General features: G+C 26.6%; 2 protein-coding genes across 2 annotated transcripts; both read right to left on the bottom strand.

Moving 5' to 3' along the window:
* Positions 1–716: 716 nt before the first annotated feature.
* LOC132921674 (cytochrome P450 4C1-like) lies at positions 717–9,422 on the bottom strand. The gene is made up of 11 exons (XM_060984825.1): positions 8,952–9,422; positions 6,970–7,076; positions 5,196–5,286; positions 4,943–5,134; positions 3,234–3,303; positions 2,923–3,049; positions 2,603–2,672; positions 2,308–2,489; positions 2,063–2,231; positions 1,475–1,654; positions 717–1,395 (listed from the first exon to the last, which is right to left on the bottom strand). Exons 1-11 carry the CDS (start codon positions 9,136–9,138, stop codon positions 1,238–1,240), a joined length of 1,533 nt encoding a protein of 510 aa, XP_060840808.1. The 5' UTR covers positions 9,139–9,422; the 3' UTR covers positions 717–1,237.
* A 3,594-nt stretch (positions 9,423–13,016) lies between these two features.
* On the bottom strand, positions 13,017–19,381 carry LOC132921675 (cytochrome P450 4V2-like). The gene is made up of 11 exons (XM_060984826.1): positions 19,008–19,381; positions 17,677–17,783; positions 16,458–16,548; positions 16,203–16,394; positions 15,950–16,019; positions 15,689–15,815; positions 15,395–15,455; positions 15,070–15,251; positions 14,849–15,017; positions 14,203–14,382; positions 13,017–13,233 (listed from the first exon to the last, which is right to left on the bottom strand). The coding sequence occupies exons 1-11, from the start codon at positions 19,192–19,194 to the stop codon at positions 13,073–13,075; spliced, it is 1,527 nt and encodes a 508-aa protein (XP_060840809.1). The 5' UTR covers positions 19,195–19,381; the 3' UTR covers positions 13,017–13,072.
* Between the last annotated feature and the right edge of the window lie 4,082 nt (positions 19,382–23,463).

The following is a 23,463-nucleotide window of genomic DNA, read 5'->3' as shown; positions in this document are numbered from 1 at the left end:
GAAATTCTAGATATAAATTCTAATTTATAGACCAAAATGTTAAATATATTTCAATAGATTGTTTTTATTAAAAAAAAAAAACATTAATTACTAAAATTCATTTTTCCTAACACGCACATGCAGATACACAGTGGAAATTTGTAAGAAAAAAATGCAATACTTACATACAGAAATGTACCATCCGCTAATACATGATTTGATTGTTAATAAAAATAATAAAAATTGGAATGTTATCAGTTGCTTCTATGTACCAAAACTTTTCTATAAAACTAATTTTCTACTATTTTTATGTAATTGTTTTACAGCTTCCAAAGTATTTTTTGGAATAGGATTGGTATTTTTTTCTATCTAGTTTCAAATAGATTTTCTCAAGAGATGAATATATGGTATGGAAAATTTCTTGGTTTGTAGTTTTTGTAGAATAATTTTATTTGGTCTATTGAAAATATCTGATATTGCTTTTTTTAATGAAGATACTAGTTTTTGATGATAAATTAATAATAATACTGTTCGAAATAGGTGCGATATTGATTGTTTGATTTACAATAATGATTAGTACATCTTAAATAAATAATTCTGTCCTTTGTTGTCTCTTACTTTTACTAAATATATAACTATCAATTATAACTTTTAGATTATTTCTTTCAATTTTAAATCTTAATGTAGTATTTTTGGAATTTTTCAATTATTTCAATATGGTAAATAAATAAAGACGATAAAGTACTAAGTACTATATTTCTACTCTTAACAGTCACAGTTTAGTGTCAAAACGTGTTAATAATTTCCAGGTAAAATTTCTTACAAAAAAATAATTTTTGAAAAAATTGATTTTCTTATTTAATGACAATATTATTTCATGGTATAATTTTTAAATTAACTTAATAGTTTTTTTTTCTAAACATGTCACAGTGTTAAATAATTATTATACTGCAGTGCAACTTGCAATTAATTAACATCAATGTTGGATGGAAATTGATGTAAGTTCCACTTCCCGGAACTTTGAAATCACACTATTGTACTATTAAATATTTAAACATACTTTTTACTTTTTGGTTAATATTTAAGTTTATTTTATAAAAAAAAAAAACATACTATATTATTACCTATAGCGGTTATAGCTTATGTTTAATATATTACTATAGGTATTTGAAAACTTATAATTTATATATTTAAATAAAATAAAATGTAAAAATGAGTATCTATAATTATTTTAGTCTATACGCTATGCTATAGATAATTAAAGTTTATAAAATTTCATCTTTGGGATTGATTCTATTCTAATGATTAATTGAGTACTAATTCGAATGTCTTCTTTGCGTCCTAAGGATTCGATCTTCGCATTACGTAAAATAGTCGATACAACTATTTTCATTTGATTCATTGCATACTTTTGTCCTAAAATAATATTCAAACGTTGATTAACTAAGTTAACTTCTAAAATATTTCTAAATTTCAAATTTGAAAACAATAATACCAATACAGTTTCTGGCGCCGGCGCTGAACGGTAAATATCCAAATAGAAAATTTGCTTTATTTTCTTCTTTTAAAAACCTATCAGGAATAAACTCTTCAGGATTTGGATATATGTCTTCATTACGATGTAAAATAAAGGGATATACTGTTATTGTAGTCAATGCAGGAATAATATAGTTCTCTGAAAAAAATAAAACAATATTTTACACAATGTTTTAGACGCATTTTAAAATCTATTCACTTAAGTTCTTTAAAATAATATATATATATTACAACTTGTTATACATTTTATTTTAAACTATGTATGAATCGAAAATGTTCACTCGATTGATTTAAAGTTAAAAAATTAACATTTTGTGTATGTATTTGTTTCTAGTTACCTATTCAACAATTATAATTTGATTACATATTACCGTAAAATATAATGATAAAAATACACATAATTTTTTTTATTAAAAATACATACTCATGTGATTTATATTGAAGTTAAAACTATTTAAAAATATGCACAAACTACATTTAAAATGAGAGTAATCAAATTTTTGATAATTGTTAAATAAAACATTGTTAGAATTTTAAGTATACTAACTGAGGTGCAATGGTTTTTCTAGTTCTCTCGTAAAAGCTGGCACACTTGGATACATTCTAAGCGATTCTTTGATTACCGCTTCTAAATATTTCATGTTATTTAAATCTTCCATTGTAGCATCTCTATCAGAGTATTCAAAAATTCTACGTATCTCATCTCTAGCTTGTTCCTAATAAATAATTATTAATTATAATAATTTTCCTAATACACAATTATTCTTAAAATGTAACGTGAAAAAACCTTACTTGTATATCTGGATGCATGCCCAGCAAAACCAAAATCATTGTCATCGCAATGGAAGTTGTGTCATGGCCTTCAAAAAGAAATGTATCTACTTCCTCACGAATGTCTCTATCGGTCATCTGGTCGGGCGCGTCGTTCAAGACGTTAAGAATTAAGTCTAAGAACGATTTCTTTTGCGTTTTTTCTAAACGATCAGTAAAAATATATACTAGTGATATTTTTATAAATTGTTTTAAACAAAATATTTAAATTTGTGACGGACAAGAAAAATAATGATAATTTTTTATTTGTACGTACCAAATTTACTGTCTGTCTGCACTTTTTCAATTCCTGAATTATTCAACGATGCTCGTTTACTTTTAATTACCTACAGAAAAATATATAAGTTATATAACAAGTTCTCGACGATTTATAGAATAACGTTTGACAAAATACAATATCCCATGTCATGCATCATCTAAATCTAAAATTAGGAAAATGATCATGCTGTATTGCTGTAATGCTGTCCCTTCAGCTTTTACCACAGACGTTTGTGTTGTTAATATGATTACCATAGCTAACACTAAATGGTTATACTATGAATAAAATGTATTATATTAGCTATTGGATGTACAAACGTTATCAGTAAACTCATGTAGAACTTTGATTGATTTAAAAAAACTTTGACCACTTTCGCTCATTTTATAAACCAGATCGTTCCACAGCCAGAATTTGAAAACACGTTCAATCACTGATTTGCAAGCACTTTGAAAACAAAAAAAAATGTACGAATAAATAATAATAATAAATCAGTTTACTATATATTTGATTCAGCTATTTTTTTTTGTCCGAATAATTAAAAATATATTTTTTAATTGTAAAATCACATTATTTAGTGTCATTGGTGATCACAATACAATAGCTTTATGGTTTTAAAATTTAGGTATACCTCTTAATCGAATGAACATATTGAGTTGATTTACCTTCTTGAGCATTCATCTCAGTTCCCATTATCGTTTCTACAACAAACAGTATATTATGATGCTATCTGCAGATATAGGTACTTGCATTGGAATATTATTAACAAAAATTGAGTTCTTCGGTTATAAATCGTTGGCTTAAAGGCCAAATAAAATATGTCAATTTTTTCGAAAATTTGTCCATTCAAGAAAACTGGATGCTTTCTACGATTCTGCCAAATATCAAGTGTCCGTAATATATAATTATTAGAAGTGCGTTATTTTTACATAATAATATTTGGCATTTTACAAGCTGATCATATTATTTTGAATGTGTAAAAATTATAAGTACAAACAAATGTGACGTACAAATATTTTAAATAGATATATAAACATTAGTGCTTATTTTAAGCGGACAAATGTAAAATGTTCGGCAAGAACTTGTTTACGGTACTTATAAAGTTATTAAGTATAAATAAGCAAGCTGCAGACCGCCGCACTGCCGCAGCAGTTAGACAAGTAGTGTCAATTACGTCATTGGAGTGTGAAGAGTGTTTGTTTTTAATTTTTTTTTTTTTTTAATACCTAAACGTTATCTTTTATCTATGCATGGTTTCCTGTAAAAGTGCTAAACAAATAAAGAATATTATTTATGTGTATTATGTGAATTAATTAATTTTAAATTATACATTGTAATTAATTCAATAATGGCTATAAATTATAGCCTATAACTATGTCTGATGTCTTTAATATTAAAAAAACAAATTGTCTCTGATTCTTCATCAACTATAACACTAGAATCTGAAAATTAAGAATTAAATATTGGTATAGAAGTTAATATAGATAACTGCACAACAAATTATTGAAAATACTGTTGTTAAAAATGTCATTTCTGACTTAGGAACTTTAATAACAGGCCCTGTGTGACAAATTTTAAGCCTCAGCTAGAATAAAGTAGGAGTAGCCAATAGTTAGTAGATTGAAGTGTCTAAAAATGTCTGTTTACGCTAATGGATAAGACGAAAATGTTTAGCCCCCCACGAATGTGACCAAATAGGCAGATATACGATGTTCGGACATACAGTACTAGCCAAAACTGATAATTGGACTGCAGCAAGATATAATAACAGTTGCCATTTGTAATAAGTCCATTATAGTTCTACTCAAAAATTACTTAAAAAAAAAGTATAGAGTTATAGTCGAGTTAAGTTAGCAAATTAATGTTAAATGTAATGAGAGTAAATATCAAGTAAGTGACTATCACATAAGTTAAAACTTACATTAAAAATAATCTATGAGTATTTGAAAAATAATAAAACTTAAATGGCTCTCCTGTACATTTTGGTATTTGTGACATATCATATTTGGCCTTTAAACCATAGAAATGATAATCTATATTATTTATATTATTTATATATCTAATTATCTATCAATAAAAAAATATGATTAATAATAATATATATATATATATATATTACTGTGAATATCCAGTATATTATTATATATATATAATCATTATTATATTATAATCTTAATTTTCAATCGCGTTAAAAAAATATTGAATACACTGTAAAGTGGTACATGTTTTTTGGTCCTACGGCCTACGCGCGTGTGATGTACTTTAATGTTTATAGTTCACATTTGTCACACTTATCACACTATAAAAACCGACAATTAATTGATACGTAATGATAATTACCACAAATCATGTCCAGAGAACATAAGGTGATGTATTCAAAGATGGAGATCTCTTTATTGCCATTCGCAGACGCATTCAATAATTTATCAACCAACGTACGCGAATGTTTGTTTAAGGAAGGATTGTACATGTCTAATGTCTTGAAGTGAAATGTGTTGGTAAGGAGCTTCCGCCGGCTATGCCATTTTTGACCTGTAAATAATATCATAGACAGGTAATGTTTGCTATTGTAATTTTACTCTATCAAAAATACCTGAGCTCAATAAAAGGCCTTCGTTTAGCCAAGGTTTCAACATGTCATACTCTGGACCTTTTTTGATATATTGAGTAGTGGACAGTAGAATCTATATTAAATGCACAATTATAGTAGGTATGTATGCAGTTATTATTTACTGTAATAGTCGATGAAAAAAATATCTTTATATTTTTGTAATGACTTATGTAATATTATAACAATTTGTGGAGTTCTGGAACAATAATCAAGACATGTGCATAAAAATAGAAATCAATTTAAACAAATTGCATTGACTCGATCTATACCGTTACCACTATAATTATTGTCATCACAACTTTACCAACGAAACCTATAAAATCTACTAATATTATTGGGTTCATAAAGGTTCATTATATGGTTAAGCCTGTGGGTCAGTAAGAACAGTGTTAGCGTACTACAGGCTTGATTGATCAAGGTAGCAAATATGGCGTTGGTGGTGGGAGCATGTTAAACGGTTTGTCAGCATATTTCACTAAGAAGTAAGAATATTTCATGATATTTTTTTTAGATGTAGCTATTAAAGTTATTATTCATTAATTATTATAAGTTTACAAGTGCATTTCATGATTTGTTTTTTGAAAGTAATTAAAATAATTTATTTTATCATTATAGTATTATAGTAAATTTATTTAATTTTTTTTCGAAAATATTACATTAATTATGTAATTAAAAATTAATCTATAATATGTTATAATAATAATATAAATAAAGTTTTAAGGTAACCTTAATTTTTTGATCATAAAAAAAGTACTGGGAATTTTTTACCACGCTAAAGTACAAACTAGACCCAATAGCAAATTTTTAAAATTTGGTATTCAAAACTTTCTACCCTCAAAATTGAAAATCAAAGCTTTTTTTGTCTACTTATTGAGTACACAAACACAAAAAACACACATAATTGTAATATCAATACACTCATCGCTTTACTCAGAATCTAAAATATATATAATTGTATAAAATGCTGAGTATTTATACATTATACCATAATACCATTTTATATATTGATAACTCATAGTTAAATTATAATTTTTTAATGATACTATATTATAAAATCAATGGTAAAACCCATTTATTCATCACTGCTCAGAATTTAATAATAATATACACTGGTATCATTCAAATCCAAACAAATAATTACTCTGAAATAAGTGTTTTTATACATACATAAAATATGTAGAGCGCATAGTTTTTGTAATGCATCATGTTAAAAAATACTGTAAATAATCAAATGAATTTAAAGAATATTAAAAACAATAGTATTTTAATATTTATCAGCATGTAATAAACAAATTCTGTATTCCATTTTATCATGATACGTATGAACCAGTCATGCAGTAACTGTAACTTTTTATATATACATAAATATGTATTTACGTTTATTTTAGAATATGAATATATTTTGTGATGTCAATAAAAGTAATTTAATTAGATATCTTAGAACATTTTCAACATAACATGTTTAAATTGTTTGTTATTTTAATTTTTTTATAAGCTTTTAAAAATCATTCTTTCTTTGGGCTTATTTTTTGATGACTATATTTTAAGAACTTATATACGGTTTTCGATGTATTGCCGGCCTCTTATTAATATAAGTTATTGAAAAAATTGGTAACTAATATTGATAACTGTTTAAATATTAAGTAGTTGATAAATTCACGAAAACACTATATATTATTTGGAGTCTAAATAAATTCATATTTGCGTGATCACATAAAAAATGTTTTTTTATTAAGTAAATCAAAAATGTACTTACTTTTAAATCATCTGGATCGTTTAGCAAAACGTACGATCGGCCCGAAAGGTTAAAATGAACTACTGGACCAATTGTTCTTATTAAATCCGTTAAAAATGGTAATATATCTAAGTAATTTGTAAGAAAAATATGCTATTAATTTAAAATTGTGTATTATTCGTGAAAATTATAAATTTATAGTAAACATTTTTATAATGTAACTAAACAAAATATTAGTGATTTAGTTGTTAAATTCTAATATTCTATCGATCGTACTGTGATGTTTACCTACTGTGATGTAGGTAATATAATCGTTTTATATTGAAACTATTATTTGCATATTTTAATTTTTGGATACTTTACGAAAATGTTAATGGTTTAAACTTATTTATACAATTTTATTTCTTTACGTGATTTTATTAGACTATCTTTATAATTGGTTATACCTTCTATGTGAGTTGTATTTTGAAGTTTTATTCAATTTTTACATTTCTTTAAAACAACACAATATCTTGTCGTTTGATTTTTACTATTTTAAATTACAGAATATATTTTTAGTTTCATATTCAAAAGTAGTATGTTTTCTGAAAATTTCAATATGTGTATACAAATTGTATTCCAAACAAAGAGTTAATTAGCTATAATGGTGCATTTCGGATATGCTGATTACCGGCATGTTTTTGCTCGAATATTTTGTCTATACATTTTTATGTAGAGCGCATAGTTTTTGTAATGCATCATGTTAAAAAATACTGTAAATAATCAAATTAATTTAAAGAATATTAAAAACAATAGTATTTTAATATTTGTATATCAGCATGTAATAAACAAATTCTGTATTCCATTTCATCATGATACGTATGAACCAGTCATGCAGTAACTGTCTTCTGGCCTCTTTCTGCGAAGGTAGCCATTATTCCATCGTTATCCAAGGTGTGATTAATATATGAAAAAAAATTAATCCTTAAATGTTTGTCAGATTGAGTGGGATGGTATATCATCTGTTTTTGTATCAAAGAACAATACGAAAATCACCCACAATTTTTCTAGCGTTTATATCATGTCACTACCACATTTATGGGCATCATAGTGTACGTAATGTTTCTCCAGCACTCCAGCAGTATCTAATATTCTAATAGATCGCAATACCGCCAATACCTTAACGACGTAGTGAAATTTGCTTTGCTTTTGCAGTGACAGTCATATTATAAATAATCTTTTAATCGTGTGATAAATACGAACACAGATAAAAATGTAGTTCCATACAACCGACGACCGATATAGGTAACTAATAAACTTATTAAATATACAACTCTACCACACAGTTGTAAATCAACAATTTTATCTTTTGGTAACAATAAATATAACTTAAATATAGTTGGAATGTACAAGATATATATCGTATACAATGTATATAAGCAAATTTTATTTAGACCAATTAAATATCTTTCAATATACGTCTAATGTATGTATATTAAATAATATTTTTTTTTTTGCTGCTCTGATATACGGTGTACATATATTATTGTAGATCGCGTGCATTGTATTTGTAGTCTGAATTTCTAGCAGCACAGCAATAACTAAATGGGGCCATAGTGCCATACAGGGGTACTCGAAAAATATTGGTTCACATTACGTACTTACGCTAATTTAAACCATTAGATAACTTTGAAATTCCATTTTTGATATGATATTTAAAAAAAAATATTTTAAAATTTTGCATAGGAAAATAAAATTAAAATATATGCTGTTCATGAAAACAGCAATTAAAATAACATGTTTTTTTTTCAAAAATATTGTTGGGTATATACAATTTTTACTAAAATATAAATTTCTAAAAATGTGCTTTATGAGTAAATGAGTGTATACTTAAATAAAAAATCACTTTGTACATGTTTATAGCCTATTATCTATATAGGTACGTTTTACACCGTCATTGATTAATTCGATCAAAAATGAATTAAAATCAATTAATTAATAGGCACATCGTGCGGCGTACGTACCTATGGGTTTCAGCATCGCGAGTTTCCACGAAAGTACCATCTCACTCCAAAAGTTTTTCGTAACGGATGGCACGTGAGACGAGATCTGTCTGTATTCCAGTGGCATGCGGAGCCGCGACCATACCGCATACAATATCAAACCGGCCAACGGCATTAACACCGCAGTGTAAACGTTTAATTCGATCATTTCCGTTCGGTCGTACTGTAGTTCGTTCAAAATTAACGGTGTATCTATCACGTTGCGTCGGTATTTCGACGAACAAATTATGAAAATATTTATTACGAGTTATAACGATACTACTGCCGCTGCCGTTGTAAATATTATTTAATGTGCAATATTGTTACGTATTATGTTACACAGTCGCAGACGAGCTTATTTTAAGCAGCTACCCTGGCGACGTGCTCGGTAAAACGTGTACGGTTTTGTACGGCGGTCGGCACCGGTCTGATGTTGTTTTGTGTTTTGCTGTGGGTATACGACCTCGCCTAAAATTCTAAAACTGATTTATATTATCTACAAGGTCACACAGCTGTAGCACATAATTTTCGTTATAATAATACAACGGTAATTATACATTATTTGGTATTGATGGTTTTTTTCGTCTTAGACAATGTTTTCGGGTTTTTCTAGACAATGACACACGACTGATCTAAATAACTAATTTTTATTTAGAATTTTTCAGTAATATCCATTTTTTTGTTAAATATTCACGGTGTATTTAAAATTAAAATTATTTTAAGTGACTAAATAGTTTTATTTTTAAAACATAAATTATTATTAATTCATTTTTATTTTTATAAAAATGATTTCATTAATTGGGTTGTATTTTATTATTAAATTGAAAAAGTTTATTTACAAAATGAAATCCATTGAAATTGTGTTCAGGTCATCAACTTCCGAACCTTAAACATCATTATAGCCATTATAGGAATATTAAATAATACATACTAACGAAATCGTGTATAGGAAATTGTTCCTGTGTGGCTGTGTAATTAGGTAAATTTAGGTCTATTGACGTCTACACGAGTTAGTTCGAGTGCATCTATCTAGTTCAAATTAGTTTTTATACGATTTAAGAGCAGTAGCGATCACCGAGCTGCCTGGATGACTGTTTTATTCAATTTAAGGAAGAAATTAAAAAATTAAATTAAATACATCTGATTTTGACGAGTTGAAACTTTATTGAAATAAATAAAAATTCTTTGAATTTGTCAACACTAAATTATAGAATATTGATGTTAAGATATAAATACAATTTAACATGAAAAAACTGGTCGGTATATTAAATCATAGGCCTTGATTGTGCATTACTAATTTTGTTTAGTTTTATTTTCATTAGTTATAAAATAAATTTTAATTATCATTATTATACATTATGTAATAAACTCACTCAAAATTGGTTAGGTTAGGTTGAAATTAAATGCCATTTATATTTATTGAAATATATAGATTTCATAAATTATAAATATAATCCTTAATAAACAGCAATTATTTGTTATTCACGTAGTCACTTTGCTCAAAATTGTATACGACAGATAACCTTTTCTTTTCGTTCTACCATTGATTATAAATATTAGTATTTATAATCAATGGTTCTACCTTATTCAGAAATTCAGTTATGCGAATAATTAAACGTAACCTTTGTGAGTTCAAAATTATAATATCAATATTATTGTTGAGCGCTGACCAGAAATTTATTTTTGCATTTTTCGAAAACAACGCTAAAGCTAATTGTCTGTATTTTTTGGTTGGTAGTACAGTTTGTACTTAAAAATTTTTAATTAGTAGGTTGACTTGAGTATTTATAAAGTAACAGGAAATTTTTTTTTTTTATAGAATTTATAGAAGGGTTTGAAAAAAATGTAAAATTGTTTCACAATAGTTTTACTCTATCGTGGGTGTACATCGTATTCAGATGAGCAAGTCTCGAGTACGTGAAAATCGAAATACTTTTGTGGTGTTGAAAAAATGAAACAAAGGATTATTAAAAATTATACCTAAAGAACACAACGTTACGTGTTCTACAATAAAGATTGGCTTATAATTTTTTACAGATATAGGTATCATAGGCAGTATAATACGCATTCACTAATATCCGTGAATGTTTGCTCAAAGAATAATTATTATTTATGACGAATGGCTTGGAAAAGTGTTGATGAGGAGTTTCTGACGGTTTTGCTATTTTGAACCTACATTATAGTACTATCATATCATATAGTTTTTAATCATTTATCAGTCCCATAAATTTCATTATTTATTATTTATTTTATTTTTTTTTTTTTTGTTTCATTTTTTTATTATTTTTTTTTTAGTATGCGTTGTTTATTAAAGTCTCATCATTTGACACTTTGGTCCTATTTGTTGGTAATTTTTTTACTATGTTAAAGACCTAGAAAATTTAACAAAAGATTTCTGAATGAGTTATATTACTGGATTTAAAATAAGTTAAGTATAATTTCTCAAATATTTTGCGTAAAATATCGATTTCTTATCAAACCATTTTATTATTGCATTTTAATTCAAAAGCAAATAATTATAGATACTTAAAATTATTTACCAAATTTATATATTAATATTTTCTAAACATGGCGAAGTTTTTAAAATTATTTCGATTTTTAGGATTTTTTACACTATTTATAAACATTTTATTTTTTTTGATTTTTTGATTTTTCTACAAACGTTGATAACATTTTCACTAGGTCAAATTAAATACAAAGTTCTTCAAAATGTTTAGTATAGACATTTAAAAATATTAGTTTATTGAGATAATTTTTTTTTTTATAAAAATTTGAAATTTTAATTTTCATATAATTTGTCAAAATAACGAAAATTGCCAAATTATTTGGTAGTTACCAATTTATAAAATGTTCATTTAAACTTTAATACAAAATTACTTTACAGTTATATTATTAATTTAAGTAAAAAAAAACTAAAAATTAAAAAATAAAAATTGAACAAAGTTTTTTTAATTATCAAAGGGATAGGAACTTAAAAATAAAAATTATTGGTATAGACACTTATTATATGATGTACGATATGTATTTGAATACAATTCTTAATTGCTATGGAATATTTGGCAATCGTGTAACTCAAAATATTTGCACATATTATATATTGATATAATCTCAATTATATAGTTATCTATTAAATGTGTTAAGCTTCATTTCAAAGTTGACTGTTTATTTATTTAAAAAAATATCTCAATTTGTATTTATGTGTGTCTAAAATATAATAAATAGTTTCAAGTATCCTTAAATAATATTTTTAAAACACAGCAAACTTACTAAAATTGTTATTTTTCGTTTAAATGTCTAATTTTTGTCAAGTTTTGAACTTAAAATTGTTGTAAGAGACTTACAAAGAATTTGTGTTATCTATTAAAATCAAAATTAAAAATTCTAAATTTTAAAACAAAATAATTCGCAAATTTTGCAATTTTGAACATTTTATCAAAATTCTATCTTAAAACGCTCATAAAATAATATTGTGATTATGTACCTATTTCTGATATTTCTTTTAACTGGTACAAGAAAAGCGAGTTTGTGTTAAATTTTATATTTTTTGATCAACGGGAAAATATTTATGGATATTTATAAAAAAAAAATATTTAAAATGCCTATAAATATTTCAAAAAGAGTCAAAATATTTTGTAAATAGTATTATGTATAAAAAATGATAGTTCAACAATTTGGTGAAAATTTCAAGTATCAAAAAATATTTGTTTTTGAATTTTATATTAAATAAAAATAAAATCTAGTTCTTAAATTCTGGCTTCGCTTAAAATTCTCATTTTTTCCATTTATTTTGGAGAATGTTAATTTTTACTTTTAACACTCCAAAGTTCTAACTAAATCCTAATTACTATTATAAGTAACCTTCAAAATTGACAATTTAAGCATTTTATTGTCTCCATAAAATATGATGACAGGCAAAAAAATACACATCGTTGTACGATAAATATATTTATCGCTCCGTTCAAAATCTAAAAAATATACCCACAAAGTCACAGTAGTCTTTTTTCATAAATCAATAAACTAAATATGTATAAATAAAATGTACACACATTATTTTAAATAACTAATATATTTTGAATTATCCATATGAAATGGTTTTTTTCATTTCATTTAAGTTTAAAAAAAATCATCTTAGGAAGTGATTCTATTCTCAAGACTATTTGCGAACTAATTTGGATGTCTTCTTTTCGTCCTAATGTTTCAAATTTTACATTCCGTAGTATGGTTGATATAACAGTTTTCATTTGATTCATTGCATACTTTTGTCCTAAAACAACATCCAAAAATAGATTAGCGTAAAATTAAGTTTTAAAACGTTTTTATGTTATAAAATCAAAGATTTTTTATATTAAAACATAATTACAGTGTGAAAAACAAGCGATGTTTAAAAAAGCAGTATCTCGATATTATAATTTATGTATATTTAACGATCTGAATAAATATGTATTTATTAAAATAAACAGCTAAGTTATTTCGATCGAAAAATCAATTTTATAATATATTGTAATAAGTAATAATTAAAGATTAGAAGTTATAGGAGATAAAATTGGTAAAATATGTCAAAAAATACGCATACAAATTGTTCTGTATTATTATACTTTTAACATTTACTATTTTTACTTAACTTCTATTATTATTTATTAAATTAATTTACAATAAATAAAATAAATGCATCTATGTAAATGAATAAAATTTGTTGTACGTATTTGACATTTGAACACCTAAACGACTATGATTGTCCAAAAAAAAATATTTTTACAATGGAAAAAATGTCCATAAATCTAAAAAGTAAATTTGTGTAAATATTGTGAAACTCAGATTTAATAATTTATTTATTTTTTTCCTCCAAATTATATGCAGTTTGTTATTGTTTCATTGCAACAATCGTCCACATATGAAACTACAGGGTTTTCTTCAATTATTGTTTTATGGGATAAATTGTATTAAAAATACATTTACATGCACAAAAAAATATATCAATATGCTATTCTTGAAAAAAATACCAAAATATGCAATAAAAGAACTACAAATATGAATTCACTAGGTTATAAAACAAATTTTTAGCTCACTTAGCTATAAATAAATCAAAGACATGGAAAAAATATGCAATTTCTACAAATTCTCATCTTTAGTAATAATATTATTCTTTTTTCACTTTTAATGATTATTTATTATTTATATAATAATATGGATTATAAAACTGAGAAGTAAACTAATATCAATAAATAAATCATACCAATACAATTTCTGGCGCCAGCGCTGAATGGTATATATCCAAAATTTAATTTTTCTTTATTTTTCTCGTCTAAAAACCTTTCTGGTATAAATTCTTCAGCATTTGGATATATGTTTTCACTACGATGCAGAATATAGGGATATAATAATATTGTTGTCTTCGGAGGAATAGTATAATTGTCTGAAAAAAATTAATTAATATTATAATATACAAAGTTTTACAACCTATTCACAATTTTAATTTTTAAAATTAAGTTCAATTTGTGTTATTATTTATTACAAATTGTATTTTAAGTAAGACAGTAAGACAGATAATATTTTAAGTAAAAAAGTCAAAGTGATTGATTTTAAATAAAAATCTAGTATTTTATATTTCGATTAATTGTTTTAATTTATAAATAAATTATAATTTCATTTAGAATTATCAATGTATTTAATATATACATAATAGAAATATACATAATTTTCTTTTATGAAATGCACTTGTTGGTATTATTTATATTTTTATTAAGACTATATAAAAACTGCAATTATATCAATGACAATAATATATTATAAAAACAAATAAAATAATAAAAATATCATAATAATAATAATATGATCTACGAGTATGTTAAAACATTATCAATACAATGTGAAGTACTTACTAATCAATAGTGGTGTTTCTAGTTCTCTCGTAAAGCCTGGAACACTTGGATAAAGTCGAAGAGATTCTTTTATGATGGCTTCTAAGTATTGCATGGCATTTAAGTCTTCCATAGTAACATCTCTGTCGGAGTCTCCAAAAATGCTATACAACTCGTCCCTAGCTCGATTCTGTTAAATGAAAATTATTATTGAAATGCCGTGCCAATTAAAGAATCCTTACTTGAATATCCTGATTCATCCCCAGCAAAACCAAAGTCATTATCATCGAAATTGATGATGTGTCGTGGCCTTCAAAAAGAAATGTATCAACTTCCTCACGAATGTCTCTATCGTTCATCTGATCCGGTTTATCTTCCAAGACCTCGAGAAGTAAGTCTAAGAACGATTTGTTTTTTGATTTTTCTAAACGAATTAGTAAAAATATGTAAATGATATTTTCTCAAATATACAATTTAATTTCAAAATTATTTATATTTATGATGATGACACGGACAGTAAGATAATTAAATGCCATAATTTTTATTATTTTTAAGTACTAAACTTACTGTCTGATTGAACTTTTCCAATTTCTGAGTTATTCAACGACGATCGTTTATTTTTAATCACCTATTATAAAAACAGATATGGTATATAATCTTTTAAGAATGATTGAAAAAGTATCTTTCAACAAATCATAATAGTCTATGATATGTTATATCTAGATCTAAAATGAGGAAAATAATTATGCTGTCCCTTCAGCTTTTACCACTGATGTTTGTGTTGTTAATATGATTATCATAGTTATCACTAAATGGTTATACAAATAAAATGTATTATATTAGCTTTTTGGGTGTACGAACGTTATCAGTATACTCATGTAGCACTTTGAGTGATTTAAAAAAACTTTGACCACTTTCGCTCATTTTATAAACCAGATCGTTCCACAGCCAGAATTTGAAAACACGTTCAATCACTGATTTGCAAGCACTTTAAAAACAAACAAATGTACGAATAAATAACAATAATTCAATGTATTATTTAATATTTGAAAACAGATCTAAACAGTTTTCATATTTAAATTCAAATTCAAATTCAAATATTTTAATAATATGTTGGTATACCTTTTGATCGAATGAACATATTGAACTGATTTACCTTCTTGAGCATTCATCTTAGTACCCATTATTGTGTCTAAAACAAACAATAAGTATTTTGAACACGGATTATATCAAATTAATTTTTATTGTTTAAACGATCGATTTATTTAGTCTTATTCAGCAGGACCAGTAAGAAATAACAAAAGGATAATTTTAGTAATATGTCTACACCTGATAGCACTAATACCTAAATATTAAATGGTTCTTAATTAATTACCACAAATAATGTCCAGAGAACACAAAGTCACGTATTCAGCGATGGAGATTTCCTCCTCGTTGTTCGCAGAAGCATCCAATAGCTTACCCGCCAAAATACGAGAGTGTTTGTTTATTGAACGATTGTACATGTCTAATGTCTTGAAGTGAAACGTGTTGGTAAGGAGCTTGCGTCGGTTACGCCATTTCTGGCCTGTATATAATAATATCATTGATAGGTAATGTTTGCTGTTTTAATTTAATTCTGTCAAAATACCTGAGCTCAATAAAAGACCTTCGTTCAGCCAAGGTTTCAAGAAGCCATATTCCGGTCCTTTTTTTATATGTTGTGTACTTGACAGTAGAATCTACATTAAATACAAAATTTTGTGTAAAATTATGCATTTAGCAATAATATTCAATGACATGATCATTTTTAATGACCGCTATAATGTTTGGCAGTATGGTTAATGCGTGTGCCGCGGGTTTTGATTTTAAATGTATCTAATTTTAAAATCATTTCTTATGTATTTTTTAATGTATAATAACACACCTGCAATGTTTTCTTTTAAATAGGCAATATTCTACCATTAATAAAACAGTATTGTTTCTTGCTGTGTAATGCACTGTAATTTACCGTGTGTTTGTTATTGTCATCTTTTTTCCATAAGCAATGTGTAGTGTAGTAAGTTACTACTAGTAACGTTCATAAGCTAACCGTTTTTTATTTTAATTACATATAGTAGTATGTGTAAGTCTTTTTTGATAAAATATTTAAAGTGTACGGATTTATTTGAAACTCTGAGGGGAGCTATGAGTGTTTTGATTTTATCATGTGTTTTTTTTTTATGTTTGAGTATACGATTAGTTGTTGATAAAATGCTATCAAATTTGTTTTTTTTTCGATGTAACTCAAAAAAGCATTCAAAGGTCTTGAAAATTTAATATAAGACCTCATAAAAGTTATTTATTTATCTGTATAAAAATAATAAAAATAAACAGGCACAACTTTGTGATGAACTTACTCATTTAGACAATAAATAATGATATGTTAATTATTTCGTTATGATTTAAAAACATTAACTTAAACTGTAATGTATTTTATATATTATTATCAATTTTACTAAACAGTAACATTTTGAATTTATTTTAAAATATTATCTATTTATAGGTACTATGAATTTATTTTCATTGTCTTAAGGTATCTATATAAAAATATGTTATTACATTTTGAGTTATATTTATATAAGTTTATATAATATGGTATAAATATATATTATAATAATTAAATAATAATAATATAATAAATGCAATGTTTATGAAAAAAATTATATCAACTTACTAAAAGTAAAAAAAAATACTTTAATAATTATATTTTATATGTATTTATATTTAGAAATATTTTCGGGTAACTGAATGTTAAAAAGTTCAAATGTACTATATAAACTATAATATATATATATATATATATACTAATGAAAAATGTTGATACTTACTTTTATATCGTCTGGGTTGTTTAACAAAACGTATGATCGACCTGAAAGGTTAAAATGAACTACTGGGCCGTTATTTCTTGCCAACTCCGTAATAAATGGCAATATTTCTAAATAGTTTTAAGTAAAACACAATTATCAATCCAGAAATTATTGTATGATATCATTGATATCCATTAATATATATATTACAATTATAGAGTATCCGATTTAGTTTTAAAAATCTTATTTTTATTGTGTTGCAATCTAATTTTTTCATATTAAAATAGTTTGTATGTTGAAATGTATATGTTAAAGGTATTTTAAAGAATATCTTAATACGTTTTAAACCTGTTTATATAAACATATTTGGTTACGTAGATCGTGTTTTGAATTTTTTTTAAAACAATATTCTTCAAAATTCAATGAAACTACAATAATGTATTATAGGTAGGTTAGGTATACGGTAGGTAATTAAATACTTTATAAGAGAATAAGTTTATAATATTATTATATCGCATGCTACATGAATATTACTGATGGAAGTTCAGAAAACAACTATTATATACATTTACGGAAAACGTTATAACATAATTTATACAAATTTAATACATCAATAATTTTAACAGGCGATCCAATGTTAAATGAATAGTGCGTGAATCGATAATTTTTTTTAATAAATAAAAGAATAATATTTTAATGTTTAAATAATAATTCAGACATATGTATTTTATTCAGAGTATTTAAACCTTAAATCATATACTATGGATGGAGCGAGCCATATTCTATCTCGCCTATGTAAATAATATTTTGAATTTGAAGCATTTATTAGCGACGAGTCTGTAATTGAGATGCGTTATCTGCATTAACGCGAGTATACTCGTCGCATATTTATTTGAGTTTTACTTATGAATTTTAAAGTAGAATGCAGTAATTACTTATTAGAATAAATATGCGAGAGTAAACACACGCATGCGCAGATTGCACGCCTAAACGGGAGATTCGTCGATTATATTATGGGCTTCAAGTACCGGGACATTACTTCGTCCATACTGTATGAACTAAGATTTAAATCTAGTCGTTTTAACCTAAAAATATTCCCCCACTGTTTATATTTTCCTATACTTAATCAAAATAAGAAATTGCTACCTTTATATTGATTTGAATCAGAATCCTTAACTTTTTGCCAAGACTATATTATATAGGTTTTATATATTTTTATGTTTATGTAAGCATAAAGTATAATGTATTAAATTAAAATTACAATTAATTGCGATAAAACATAGCATGAATTATTTATTTGAATACCCTTAAATATCTATTAAAATTAATAAAGCATGCGGTGGCATACGTACCTTTGGGTTTAAGCATTGCCATCTTCCACGAAAACAGCATCTCACTCCAAAAGGTTTTCGTAACGGACGGTACACGAGACGAAATATTTCGGTATTCCAGCGGCATACGGAGCCGCAACCATACCGCGTACGATATCAAACCCACCAAAGGCATCAACACCACACTATAAACGTTTAGTTCGATCATTTCTGTCGCGTCCGTGGTCCGTTCAAATCAACCTTTTATTTATCGCGTCACGCAGGATAATAGTATACTGTTGTTTATTATAAGTTGTGATAGTATATTGACGTTGTCCGTTTAATAATAATGTATCATACCACAGCCTTGAGCCAAGCGAGCGTACCATTGAACTGCGCGCTGCAGTGTGCCGGGGACCATATATTATATTGTAGGTGTGTAAATCGTTTTAAGAGGTTGCTCCTCCCACATGTGAATTCACCAACAATTTTAAAACGATTATATTTTGCTTCACAGCTAATCATTAAAAACCTGGGAAATGTCGTAGATAATAGTATTACAATTTTTTAATTGGTCACATTTCACTCTAATTTTAAGAATAACAGAGTAAAATGAATTATTTTTGTATTATTCGGCAACTATATTATACCGTCGGCGTGGTTTTATGTACGAATTCGTCCGAAATAACACGACTGGTTTATTATCTCAAAGGTCAGTGCATAATTTTACTTATCGTAGTAATTGTACTACAATAATTATACACATATTCACGTATAATAGAATTAACGAAATCACATGTCTGCAATAATAATTATACCTGTGTGGTAATATTTAAAAGTAACGTACTGCGATTTTGGATAGTATACACGGCCCAGTGTTCTATTGATACAATAAAATAAACTGCAGCCCAAACATATCTCCTACAGGTATTTTTATATATTTATTTATTTTACAAAGATTTGTTTTTTTCGATAGTTTGGTAGTTATCTACTTTTTCGGGTTCAAATATATGATATTATTTAGGTACTATATATTATATTATGGCGTATAGGAGACTTTATTCAGGTATAGAGACTATCCTCGAAGTAGCTGTTAACTATTATTTAAAAAAATCAAATTAAATACCATTATTGGTTATTGGTTATTGCATTAATATTTTTGTCCACACTTGCAGAGGGCTCAGTAAATTGAGTTGATCCATAAGAATGTTCACATTTTTTGTCTCACAACATTTTTTTTATATTTTTTTTTTTCTTATTATTAAACTCTTTGCTACGAATTTTAAATTAAATTATATTTTTTGTGGATTCTACCTAACTTTATTTAACACTTTAAAGCTTGTTGAACTCAGTTAACCGGTAAATAATATTCACTTAATTATTTGAGACTAATTTTATTCTACCCAGTGCAGAAATTACATAATTTTTTTTTTTTTTATTAATAATATAAAGCCTCGGCGTCAAAGGCCATTGGAATTGGTTTACAATAGATTACATATATATACAAATATTTACAGGTTATATACTATTTATAAGCTTGGACTTAATTATAAATGCTATCATATTACTAATATTGTCTGGGTGGAAGGCTTCTGATAAAATGTTGGATACACCTGCTTCCCGTTTATCCGTTTCGTATACGCGGCATTCGGATACGATGTGTTTGATTGAGAGAGGTATACCACAACTGGCACAAATGGGTGGGTATTCCTTTTTCATCAGATATTGGTGTGTTAGCTACGTGTGTCCTCCTATTCGCATTCTGTTTATTGCGGTTTCTATTTTCCTTGTGGAGTCCGATGGAGAAGGCCATGGATGAGTGGTATTTTTAATATAGTTTAATTTTGTGGAACCTTGTTTCCATGCCCGTAGCCATATGTTATTAGAATTACATAATTTATAAACGGATTTGATTGGTATACAATTACGAAGTATTGAAACGGTGTACACTTCTAGCGTGTAAACGGTTCTAATAAAAAACTCAAGGTTCAGAGTATCACGTTTTCTTTTATTGTGGCTTTTTTTAAATTAAATATATAATATAGGCATAGGCGTAAATTGGGAAGGGTCTTAGAGGGGTCTAGCTCCTCTAAATTTTTTAAAAGTTTTTCAAGAAACTTAAGGTTATTTATTCGAAAAAATTATAAAATGTAAAATATAATTCCTAATCAGGATATCCGATAGGTACGTGTTATGTGAACATTTAAGCTTCATGAATGAACTTTGTATAGTAAATTTGTAATAAAATTAAAATGATTGAGCTATACGTTAATATTGTATAACGACAACGATAAAAAGTTATGTATTATACACCGTTAAATAAATAATTTTGAAGTTTTTATGTACATTTTATATAATAAATGTTACAAAAAAATTGTAAAATTTATATGTAGTGGTGCGGGGGGCGAAGCCCTCCGCGGGCCTGTTCTATGTTTATTATTTTAGCCCCCCCCCCTTCTAACAAGGACAATTTACGCCTACGAATATAGGGACAACGGTATCGCACTTAGTTAATGGTGCTTAACTTCATAAGCAATCAATTAGAACGATGGGTGGCTCAAGAGCCTAACCTATTATTTACAATGAGATGGGACCGTCGTACTTCCGAATCCGCTAACACAATAAGTAGTGACGCTAGAGTGCGAATGCCCGGGGACGAACACCAATGCAGGCACGTCGAGTGGGTCATGCGTTGGTAGCTCGGAAAAGAGCGTTTTTATTCTTCGCGTAGATAAATAGGTCGCCGTAAATGTGTGGTACCTTGTGCCTTGGAATCGGAGCTACTTCTCCACGCGCTTGATGAGCGTAGTCGTGATTGGTAATCACGAACACATAACACACAGTTATACACGCCGCTGGTGACTGCAAGAATGAACAACTACGGACAGAAGTTCGGTGGCAGTCGTTAGGTCGTCTTAAGTAATTATAGTTTTCATGTGTAATAACTACAATGTTAAAGAGTTGAAGACAAAGTAACTTGATCGAGCGAGATGCTCCCCGTACGTGTTGATGTGGTTATCACTTGTTATACCGTTGTTTTGCGTGTAATGGTTTTACCGGATTTTTAGTGTTATATATGACTAACTATATGAGGACTATCATATGCGCTGTTACAATACAAATGTATGAGAAATGTCCTTATAATTGCCGTATAGACTCAAAAATTACTTTATCGATTTCAACGACCGTTTCAAAAATTGTTTTTAGAGATATCTGAAAAGTTTAGAAAGAGTTTGAACCACGTTTGAGACATTACTAAGCGCTACTTCCAGTCCATCTCGGTTGAATTAGTTTAATAAGCAAGGTAGATGCATTAATGTCAATTTAACTGTGGATTCAGGCACACTAAAACTAAAATACACCGGTATAGCACCTATTTTATTTTTGCTCATTTTATTTTATTTATACAAAATATTTCATATTGATTGTATTTAGTTGAGAAAGTTTGAAACACCCAAAACTGAAATATTTTGGTGGTGTAATATTTTACGCACTCTGAACGAATGACTGACCACAAATTATGTCTATAAAGAACACATTTTCAAGTGCCTATTTCGGATATTGATTGGTTTATATTTTACAAATGCATCCAACAGTAACGAATTTTTGTTTGAAGAATGATTATTGATGATTAATTGTTGAAGTAAATAGTGTTAATGACCTTCGATGGTATTACTATTTCGAACCTACAAAATGAACATTTCATTGTAAACGTTTACAATATTCGATATTCACCCATAAAATAATTATTTTCCCTCGAACAATTTTTGATATTTAATTGTATTAAAAAAAATAAAAAATATTATGAGATAAATGTAATTTGTGTTAAAAAAATTATTCAGCAATACTGATAACAGTTTAACGGTGAAAATATTTTGTTATGTTTTATTTTTAGTATATTTTCGCTTATCGTATGTAAAGTATCTTTAATATTATTCGATAGCTTACAATTTCGTTAACGATCAATCGATGTTATAGGTATCTAATAGTCTGAAACCAATTAAATTTAAATTTACTAAGTGCTAGCTCAATTTACGTTGTAAATAACTTACTGTTAACATTGAATATATTGTTTTGTAATTTTAAATATTTTTGTGTGATTTCAATAGATTTTTTTTTTGTTTTTAATATTAGTATATTGGTACAAGTGTACAAACAACAAACCATTAAATTTTGAATAAAGATGACATAATACATGTTTGTTTTAAATACATGTATGGCCTTTGATTCAAAATTAAGTGTGTACGTTTATCGTGTTTGATAGACCAGAACTTAGAGTTTTCATAATTATATAATTATAAGCATTGTACTTTAATAATTTACTATTAAAAAAAAAGGAAATACATAATAAATAGCATGTTTGTTATAACAAAAACATAAATATAATTTATGTAAACCAATATTACCACTAGACAAATTAAATATAAAATATGTATCTATATTGGAATATATAGGTTTACAAATAATTTCTATGGCCATTATTTTTTCACAAAAACAA

This window comes from Rhopalosiphum padi, chromosome 2, assembly GCF_020882245.1.
Source record: "Rhopalosiphum padi isolate XX-2018 chromosome 2, ASM2088224v1, whole genome shotgun sequence".
NCBI lineage: Eukaryota > Metazoa > Arthropoda > Insecta > Hemiptera > Aphididae > Rhopalosiphum > Rhopalosiphum padi.
Note: the sequence above shows the minus strand (reverse complement) of the source record. Positions and strands in the feature narration are given on the sequence as shown.

Excerpts from the sequence above, each read along its gene's own strand:
- LOC132921674 (XM_060984825.1), bottom strand. The coding sequence starts at position 9,138 with ATGATCGAATTAAACGTTTACACTGCGGTGTTAATGCCGTTGGCCGGT. Across the intron at positions 2,673-2,922 it reads TACATGAGTTTACTGATAAC|GTAATTAAAAGTAAACGAGC; the intron begins GTTTGTACATCC and ends ATTTTTCTGTAG. Across the intron at positions 2,232-2,307 it reads GCATGCATCCAGATATACAA|GAACAAGCTAGAGATGAGAT; the intron begins GTAAGGTTTTTT and ends ATTATTTATTAG.
- LOC132921675 (XM_060984826.1), bottom strand. The coding sequence starts at position 19,194 with ATGATCGAACTAAACGTTTATAGTGTGGTGTTGATGCCTTTGGTGGGT. Across the intron at positions 16,020-16,202 it reads TTCTCTGGACATTATTTGTG|ACACAATAATGGGTACTAAG; the intron begins GTAATTAATTAA and ends TGTTTGTTTTAG. Across the intron at positions 14,383-14,848 it reads AGAAACACCACTATTGATTA|ACAATTATACTATTCCTCCG; the intron begins GTAAGTACTTCA and ends AATTTTTTTCAG.